The sequence below is a fragment of the Anarrhichthys ocellatus genome, unplaced genomic scaffold (assembly GCF_004355925.1).
Source record: "Anarrhichthys ocellatus isolate YVR2014 unplaced genomic scaffold, GSC_Weel_1.0 scaffold107, whole genome shotgun sequence".
NCBI classification, from domain to species: Eukaryota; Metazoa; Chordata; class Actinopteri; order Perciformes; family Anarhichadidae; genus Anarrhichthys; species Anarrhichthys ocellatus.
Window position 1 is genome coordinate 510,460 of NW_022280137.1, and position 10,228 is coordinate 520,687.

General features: G+C 47.7%; 1 protein-coding gene across 3 annotated transcripts in view; it reads left to right on the top strand.

Annotated features, from left to right (window-relative positions):
• The first annotated feature begins 696 nt into the window (after window positions 1–696).
• fam184b (family with sequence similarity 184 member B) overlaps window positions 697–10,228 on the top strand; it is a 23,700-nt gene continuing 14,168 nt past the window's right edge. For all 3 annotated transcript variants that reach the window (XM_031876335.1, XM_031876337.1, XM_031876336.1), the window contains exons 1-4: window positions 697–1,290; window positions 6,279–6,467; window positions 8,817–9,488; window positions 10,069–10,204. In XM_031876335.1, coding sequence (XP_031732195.1) covers window positions 1,138–1,290; window positions 6,279–6,467; window positions 8,817–9,488; window positions 10,069–10,204 — 1,150 coding nt within the window. In that variant the 5' untranslated portion in view covers window positions 697–1,137. The remainder of the gene's footprint in view (window positions 1,291–6,278; window positions 6,468–8,816; window positions 9,489–10,068; window positions 10,205–10,228) is intronic.

Below are 10,228 nucleotides of genomic sequence, written 5' to 3' on the forward strand. Positions count from 1 at the left end.
ATTATGCTGCCAAATTGCATTATGGGAGATGTAGGAATCAGTGTTTTTGAAGCTTTGGGGACTAGTGTGGGTAAAGCTTGGCCTCCGCTGCATCGATCTTGAATTTAAATGTTTCTTGCAAGTCCCCCAACGTTATGGAACTACAAATCTTAAATTGCTGGACTACCCCTTTAAGGTTAGGGAGTGCCACGTTGTGTATGAGAATGTGCTCTTGTGGTTTGCACTTTAAACTCCACATTGGGCCTAGCTGAATGCCTACATCTATAAGAGGGAAAATAACTGATCGTCTATGCATAGAGGGTGCAGTTTCACAAATATATTAAGTTAGGAGAAAAATTGTTTTGGGAGCATTTTGTTGCTATGGCAGCACAGTCAATACTTGTAGTGGTAGTAGAAGATGTATCCAACCGAAATGTTTAATAAAAAAAAGAAGCAGCAGTCATATGTTTCTGTTTATCGGACTGATGGAGTAAAATCACACGACTGGTCTCCGGAGCCCCCCCTACTCCCATCCGCACGGTGATTGAAACAGCAGCGCCGGTAGGGGCGGGGCAGCACTGCAGCAGTGCGCCTCTCTCTCTCTCTCTCTCTCTCTCTCTCTCTCTGTCTGTCTCTCTCTCTCTCTCTCTGTCTCTCTGTCTCTCTCTCTCTCTCTCTCTGTCTCTCTGTCTCTCTCTCTCTCTCTGTCTCCGGTAATGTTCCATAGGATACACACGCCCCTCTCCGCCCCTGCCGCGAGACAGGTGGTTGGACAGTACGCCTTCATCCTCGAGCGCTCCCTCTTAGAGTAAAAAAATAATAATATCTGTTGACAGCAGGGGAAGGGTCGGTAGGCGCGAGCGCGTCCCCGATGGACTTCCAGCGTGTGACCTCCGCGATCACCGGGCGGGCAGCGGGAGAGGGGGGCAGCAGCAACCGGAGCGCGCGAGGAGAGACCCCGCCGATCTACTGCCAAATGTTTCCCAGCGAATCGCTCGAAACGGGAGGGGGTCTACCGACGGATGAATGAGATGCGCGAGTGAGAAAGTTACACGATTTTTTGGTTGGGGATTTTTAATCTGAGAGGCGGCGGGATAATTTCTGACTATCCTCCGGCGGTCTGGGAAGTTTGCGCGAGGTATAGGTTTTTTTTAAATTATGGCTTCAGCGGGCGCCGGTAAGGCTGCACAGCCCCCCGGGCCGGGCACCGCGGTTAACGGGACTGCGGCAGAGGTCCCGAACATCGAGCAGGAGCTGTATGACTACCAGATGCACGGCAAGATGTGCAAGAAGATCGCTCAGCTCACCAAGGTAAGAGCCGCCAATGACAGGGGGAGAGAGAGAGAGAGAGAGAGAGAGAGAGAGAGGCGCCCCGCCGCACGCGCTTGTCACCGGATCTGTCAGGCTGATTGGATGATCTGATGGCCGCCTCACTGTATCTGCCATCACACCGCTACATAATAACATATTGAGAAGGCAAACCTCTAATGAACCTGTGATATATGACATATGGGCCTCGAGGGACAACAACGGATCATCGCAGCAAAAAACAAAATGTAAATGCTTATAGACATATAAAATGGATCCAGGGAGATTAAGATAATAAACAGCCTAAGAGAAGTAACCCAAACCTATAGCGTAAAAATGATATAATTAAGTATATCCACCATAAAATCATACATGCAAATCATAACGATCTCTTGGGATAATGATTGGAAATGTTGTCTTGGTTGGTCTTCGTGACTGACACACTAATCAGACATTACTGAGAGCTTCAGGGTGTTTAGCAGATCTACAGCTATTTGAGAGCCAAACCTTTCAGGGCATCAATTAGGAGTGATGTAATTATCAGTTAATGTATGGATTATCTTCACCATGCATCAGTTCATAGCGTAGATGGTTATATGTAAAAAAAAGAAATAAAATTTATTTTTGTGTGACCAACAGATAACAAAAAAGGTACCCAGAGGTATCAATCAACAGCGATATCAAACAGATAAAAGCAGAAAATGTTGAAGAAGCTGGGAGGAAAAAAAATGCATCAATTGAGTAATCGATAACATTCCTATGAACCCGCGGAGCGTTGCTATATGGGGATTCTCCCTCTCTCTCCAGTGCACAATAATGCTTACAGAAGCAGGGCATGACCCATCGCTTGTTGAGCTATGACAATTACTGATGACTGTGCAGTTCCCATCCTCCCTTATTGGCTCACCTCTGTGTAGCCTGTAGGTGTGTGTGTGTGATGCAATGCATGCTGCAGTTGGATATGCAGCGTGTTGTTCAGAGAGCTTCTTCTTGGGACGCGCACAAACAAAGATGACAACAGAATGGGGGGGTCAGCACTTGTGTCTGTGCGCGTTAGGGGAATTTGCCAGCCTAGTCCTTCGACCTCCTCCATCCTGAAATGAAAAAAAAAAGAAAAGAAGAAGAAGCCGAACTTGCTTCTCTCTCTTGAAACTTCACGCAAGCCCCGCCAGCCCAGCCCAGCTTTGGCTCTTTTGATGACCGCAGTGAATAAATCCGAAACCCACAGCGCTGAGGAAACATAAGAATCATCAAATCCGATATTTGGTGTAAGCGTTTTTCTCGGGGCTTTGGGATGCCGAGCATGTGACACACGCTTTATTTGAGTGTTGCCGGGGCGGGGGTGTGGAGTGGAGAAGAAGCGGGAAATGGGTCAGCTGTGGTAACCGTATATATATATTTATTAACCTCTGCTGTCTGTGTACGCGAGGGAGGCTGTCGCGCACACACACACACACACACAGTCACGCAGTCATGCACTTGTACTTAACAAACCTCACGTCGGCCCGTCCCTAACTCCCCCACTCGCGCGTCTACACTTCTGCTTGAATTTCACGGCTCCCCATTCCCCCCCCCCCCCTTTTGCCACTGAGAGTGGTCCGCCCCGGTTGAATGGGTGCTGCTAAAGATAAACCGGTAGCACGCCGGAGTGTGTTTACGTGGCGGAACAAGCCAACGGGAAGAAAGCGAGGGCCGACCGCGTCAGGCCAGCTGTTGTGAATGTTCACATAAGCTTGCGCGTGCACGGACATCCACACGCCGACATGAATACACAGAGGAGAGTCTTTTAATGTGACTCACAGAGATCAACAGTGGCACATTAAAGGATGCACATATATGCCAACACATTCGATTGGCAGCTCTAATTCTGTCTGTTCGACTTCCTGTACTTATGAAGCTTAAGCTGTCACAATGGTCCCCGCTTTGTGATCCAGAACAAACGGTGCCCTCTTTGATATGTGTGGAGGCATGTGTGTGTGTGTGTGCTTGTCTCTTCGCTTAACCTCTCCTCTGTGCACCAACCATCCACTCCACATCTCACCCCTGTTTTAAAAAAAGCCTCGTCCCGCCGCTCCTTTACACACTGTAGATAGAATATTAATTTCATGCTTTGCTGACTATGAAGTTATTGTCAATAAGCAGGGGCACTGGCTCGCGAGGCCACATGAATAACACTATCGACTGGCAGGATCAATATGGGGATCTTGGGGCAGGATTTACAGTAGCAAGAGGCTCTCGCCACTCTCTGACCAGAGCTGCCATGCCAATCGTCTTTGAGAATTTACACCCCAAAAGGGGAATCAAAGTGTGATGCTGCCTTATTATGCTGTGTTCACACCAAACGCGCAGTACATTTTTCACACAACGACATTACATACAAAGTTGATGCAAAGACGCGAATGGACGCAAGTAGACGCTAAATGAGGTGAATGACGTGACATGAATACGCGAAATTCGCATTACTGCTTAAGGTCAGGTACACATTGATATCATTAGCCATGAGGTTGTTGAACAAGAGTAAATTTTGTTGCTTGTAATTTGAACTTTTCATTTATAAGAGAATGTTGTAAAGTCGTGTAAGATATTTAATAAAATCTTGCCAAAAACAAAATCAAACTCACCAAGCTGTCTGCCCTCTGCCATTTGCAGCTAGTGCACTCAGTGCGCTCCGGCGCTATTCATTATTTAGATAATATGAGGTATTGTTTTCATCACGCATCAGTCTGGCGATATGGGTTACAAAATGTGTGCTAAAACTTTGCGTTCCCAGTAGCAGCTGGTTCTAAAGCAAGATGAAAAGTCTTATCTGACCTGTTTTCAGTTTATTTCTCCCCACAAAAGTTATCTCTCGAATATAAATGCAACACCATCAGCTCTGTATCGTCTTTCTCCTGTTATTGGCCTTATAAAATCCATTATTGGTGGACCTCTAGCTCAACATACATACTTTGTAGTGGTGGTTTGACCGCTTTTTAAAATAGTTTGTCTCTATGCTTGTATTAGAGTGTTTTATTATGTGTTGTATCCCTTATAAGCCCAACCAGGTACAAGGGCTGCAAATTAGCCACGACTAGAGGTCCTATATAGATTGTATCGGTTGTTTTATTTAAACGTAATAATGCCAATATGTATAGTTCCTAGCAAACAAATGGATAAAGTAAGATTTTTTTTTATTTATGTTGTAGGTCAATCTGAGGGGTTTTCCAGTGAAATGTTTGTCAGAGCTTGGTGTGTTTGGTGTTTCAGAGGACTCGACCTTAAACCCCGTCCAACAACTTTGGGACGAAAAGGAACAACGACTAGTATCAGCGCGCGACCTTACTGCTGCTGTTATTGTGCAATCAAGTCTTTGGAGAGCCTTCCCAGAATGGCGCATGGGTGTAATGTTCGGATGCTCACATAGCTCTGGACATGTAGCGTACACCTCCGGGTGTGGGAGCGCTTGCTCGGTTTTCCTCTTCACCCTCCTTGCTCTCACTCTGGCCAAAGAGGACTGCGAAGAACAGCACACACACACACATACGCACCCCTCCCCTCAGAACCATGCCTTAGATTCAGAGTCCCCTTCAGTCTTCTGAGTCACGGGTCAAAGTTCATGGACAGCGATGCTCTTCGATTGACCGCCAGCACAGGATTTCGAAATATGTCCCATCCATCATCGATATCTGTCGCTTATTTATAAGAAATACATCGTAGATTAAAGGAGTTTGACAAATTATGAGACCATGTAAGTGTGTGTGTGTGTGTGTGTGTGTGTGTGCGTGTGAAAGAGAGGTGGTGACATGCTCACACACACACACACACAGACAGAGGGAATGTCCAGCATGCTGTGCCAGCTGTGTGTTGCAGACAGAGAGGCGTCCGGGTAAAATATGAGCCTATGCGTCACCCTGCGTACACCCATGCACATGCACACACACACACACACCTCTGCGGATGTATGTGTAAGTGAGCCATCAGGGTCAGTAGGAGCAGATGATGACACTGTAGATGTGGAGTACAGTGAATAGTGGGGGAGAAACGGGCCATATTTCAGGTGTTAGTCACAGACTATATCGGGACTCCACACATGCTGACAGGCTGGAGAATCACTGGACTGTATTAACTCACGGCACACTGTTTGCCAGTGTGACCTCTGTTATTTGTGTTTGGGGATTATTGTGTTAGGGTCAGTCCGTGTCAGTTTGATATTTGTTTTCGTAAAGCTGCCAGTTCTTATTATACTGGCTCCATAATGCCTGTGTTCTTGGTGTCAGTTTGTCTTCTGTTTGTGATGCACTCCCACCACACAGAGTGGATCATCTGAATCCACGAGGGTGATAACTGTAACCAGGTTGTTTTCCAGAGGAGATCAAGAAGGCAACATTAATAGCTATCACCACACGATGATATCAGTCCCGTAAAAAGAAAAAGGAAAACGGTGAATAAAATCTAAACTATAGTCCATAAAAAAGAACAGTTTTGTACTACTGCCAATAACAGGGACCATTTTAATCTTTTCTTATCAAAAGGGAAACATCTATTACTCGGTCTGCAAGCAAATCTTTCAATGTCAGCTTCACCTCAACAATGACTGGCTGCTCCTGCTTTAAATTATTCTGCAGTTAGTTCCAAAAATAGGGGGAAGGCTACACAAAAGCACTTTTTCCTCAAATCTCTCAACCTGAGGGACAGAAAACCTTAAAATCTTTACTGTAAAAAAAAGAAAACATGAAGAAATCCCTGAATGACTTTCTAAAAAATATACTAATTAGGCATGACTACAAAACACAATGGACAACAGTAATTAACAAACAGTAAAAAAAACATTGAAGGTAAAAGGCACATCAGAATGAGATATGACCATAATCAGGAGTCAGTGGAGCGGAGTGGCTGCAGAGAAGCACGATGGCCGATCCCTGAAAGAGTTGATAAACAGATACAGTTTAGAACATACGTTTGGTGTGCACTAACGGTAGAATCTTTCCTTGTCTGTTGTCGACGCACTCCAGGTGATTTATTCTCTGAACATGAAGAACGAGGAGCAGGAGGCGGCCCTGCAGGCCTTGAGCCACGCCCACCACGAAGAGCTGCACCGCATCCTGGTGGAGACGTGTCATGAAGGGGAGGGGTCGCCGCTGAGGACACGCCTCCTGGAGATGCAGGACTCTCTGGATGAGCAGCAGAGGGTTGGAGCCCAGGTGTGTGTTTGTGTGTTTCTGTGTGAGTGTGTGGGTAAGAGCGGGAGACAGCATGATGTTCATTTAGTAAACTATGATCTCATTAGGAGTAAAATAGATCATAAAGCAGGGTATGCTTAAGGGCGGGGCTACAGGTCGTTACCACGCCGTGGTCCGGTCTGAGAATTGTCCGTGTGTACGTCTTACAACTTAAACCCTTTCACAGTGTGTTTTCAGTTCATGAAAGATAATTGTATCCATTTTGGTCACCTAAAAATGCTTTATGCAGCGTTCAATCGTACTTGTGCTCCACCCTCTTGTGTTACTTCTGGTTGCAAAAAGCCAAGACGGCTACAGCCAAAAACCAATATGGAAAAGGATTAAAAAAACTATATGGAGAAGGGCAAAATCCAAGATGGCGAAGCCAAAAAACAAAGATGGCGAGGGACAAAATGCCGAACTATAAGCTTCAAAACTGCAATCCACAAAACTACTGGGTGATGTCACAGTGACTGCGTGCCCTTCTTACATACAGTCTATGGTGAACCTCCTGATGATGAGATAAGCTGACCACAGTCAAGGGCTCCCTGTATTGCTGTAATGTCACGTGTAAAACCCCAGTGGGAGCAGCAAATCAAACCCACACTTCATGTGACCTCCAACAGTCACATGCACAATAAAACATCGACATGAATCATTAAGACCCACACGACTTCCTTATGAGCTCTTTGGAAACAGAATCAATCTGAACAACTAAAGAGACAATAGGTAATGTGACATGGACCTCTTAACTTTTATTTTGAAATGTGTGGCCACTCTCGTCTGTCCTTTTGTTTCCTGTTTCAGTTGTTGTTGTTTTTGCTGCACATTCAGGAGCAATATATCACATATACATCACATGTACATCACATGTATCACAGTAAATATCTGTAAAAATCTGTCAACAAACATCAAACACAGTCAATAGTCTGACCACCACTCTGTCTGGATCAACCTGCCAGCTGGTGATGATATTTTGCCTCATCCTGAGAGTATTGTTTGAATGTACCATAGACTTGCCATCATGGTTTTTTGCAACCAGTGAATAGAAGTGACCATATTTGGACTGCGCAGGAGTTATGTTAAACTGCCGTATACGGCTCTGGTAGTGACATGTCAATCCCAAGGTAGCCCTAAAACATACCCTGCTTTATGGTCTATTTGACTCTAAATGGACCATCATTTACTAAATGAACATCATGCTGTGTTGGAGAAGACTTGAAACTAGAGATTGAGACCATAAACTCATGTTTACAATGTTTACTGAGGTAATAAATCATGTGAGCAGTAGAGTCATTTTCTCATAGACTTCTATACAATCAGACATCTCTTTGCAGGACTTGCATCCTGTCAGTAGAGAGTTTAAAGCACTTCCGTGTTGGCTTCACATTTTTTTAACTGGAGGTGTTCCGCCTGGTCTGTACACTGTAGCTAGTTTGAAGCTAGTTTGTAGCTAGTTTGCCTGTGTGGCCACAGTTCTTGCCCTTTTCAAATGTTTTGCATAAACACTGTTCCCTGCCGTGGTCTTAGCAGCTCCTCTGAGATGAAATGCTGGAGCATATTTGCAGTGTGAATGTGCCAGCACGGAAACAGTTGAACTCAAGGACGTTTTCATGTGGGGCAAAGCATCTGAAAGTGTTGTTAAGAGTAATAACATAATTTTTTTGAATCAATGCTTTAAATGATTTGGGCCGTACTGAAAGAAGAGGGTGTCTTCACACTCAGTGGGGAGTGACTTTCAAGTGAGGAACTTTTAACTGTTTATGAAACCGTCTCAATTTAATACTGCAGACCTAATATGACCTATATCAGTAAACGAGACCATCAGAGAGAAGATTGTCTATTTCTGTGTAATTATCCGGGCCACCGGTTCAGATTCTGGTGAAATGACATACTGCAGGGTCACCAGAAACTCCTTTAGCTCAGACTTCAGCGGAGCCCATCGTGGACAGACCCAGATCCGGCTTCAATCTGCAGTCGGAAGATCAGGCGGGAGGAGGTGAGCACAGCCCCTGGCACAAGTGTCTCCTCCTCCTGCCAGGAGCAGAGCTTTTCCACTCTGCCCCTCTGGTCCCCGCTGGAGGCCCAGGCCATATTGCTGGGCCCTCTGGAGGGAAAGGATGCGTGGGAGAACCAGAACCACGACTGAGCGGGGCCGACTGCCAGACCCCTGCTGCAGTAAAATTAGAGGTTTTCTAAAGGGACTCTGGTGTTCGGTAACACTACCACTTTCGTCCACAGCGATTGGCAAAATCAACACAAAAGAAAAGTCCCTTGTAGTGACTATAAATGTAAGTGCAGTGTGTAACACCTTCTCCTCTCTGCCTCCAGGTGCAGGTGGACTTCGAGTGCTTCCGCATCCAGTCAGTGGAGAGAGAGCGTGAGACAGAGGTGGAGCTGAGAAAAAAGTTCGAGGAGAGGCTCCAGGCTGCGGAGGAAGAGCTCCAGGAGGCCAAGGCCCACATCGGTGACGCCCAGGAGGAGAACCTGCAGCTCAGCAAAGAGCTGGAGAAGGCCGGAGAGCAGATCCTGGAGCTGGATGCCAAGTGTGAGGAGCTGCAGAAAGCGTCCGACGAGGAGAGGCGGCGGAAGGAGGAGCAGAGGCAGAGGGAAGACGAAGAGAACAAGAGAGAGGAGCAGAGGCAAACGGAGGAGCGGGAGGACTCGGAAAAAGTGCGAGCGCTCTCAGAGGAGCTGAAGGCGATGCGCGAGGAGGGCGACCGGGAGGAGGAGGAGAGGGGGCGGGCGGGGAGGGAGGAGAGGGAGCGGTGGGAGCAGAGGGTGAACAACCTCAACGAGGAGCGGGAGGACATGAGGAGGGGGATGGAGGCGGAGTGGAGGGAGGAGCGGCGGAGGTGGGAGGAGAGGGAGGAGGAGGAGAAGAGAGGAATGCACAGCGCCCTGCGAGAGAGGGTGAAGAGGGCTGAGGCGGAGGTGGAGGGCCACCTGGAGAGGTTGGCAGAGGGCAAGAGGAACACGGTCAAACTGCAAGAGCGGATACAGGTACACACACACACACACACACACACACACACATACACATATAACCCTTCCATTCCAACTGGAGGGCCGAAAATGGAGGTGAGAGGAAATTGAAATGTGGCAGCTTCCTGTCTCGGATGCGCCCAGCTAATGATGGTGCTGACGGGAAAAGGGAGCGAGTTGGAGGCAGAGGGGGGAGGGGAGTGGAGTGGGGGAGGATCTTGCTCGTCTAACCACCGGCTGCCCTCCCTGAGTGCTGCTCCTGCTGCCAACTCTCTGCTAATGAGCAGTTTGAGCGGGATAGATCCGCCGCACCACCACCATTACCACCTCGCGCACGAGCATTAAGAAGCCCTGCGAGAGCTGGCATGGAGCTGACGTTAGCCCTCACACAGCAGACCATTAACTGCCCGTAGCCGGGAGAGATGAGCTCACTGACTCACCACATTTATCCCCCCCCCCATCGTCCTCCCTGACTTGCGTTCCTTCTCTCCTCCTCATCTGTGTGAAAAGCTGCTTCCCTCACCTGTCTTCCTTTTTTCTCCCCCTTCTTGTCCCCCTGTGCTCTTTTTGTCGATTCTGGTGGTGCCATCCACACCAGGACCTGGAGGAGGAGCTGGAGCTGGACCAGAGGCGCGTGTCGGAGGCCGAGGGCGCGGCCAAGCGGGCGGAGGAGGAGCTCGCTGTCGCCAAGGAGAGGCTGCTGCTGCAGGAGGACGAGCTGCAGTGCAGAGCAGGTACAGCCTCTCAGTCTGTGCCCC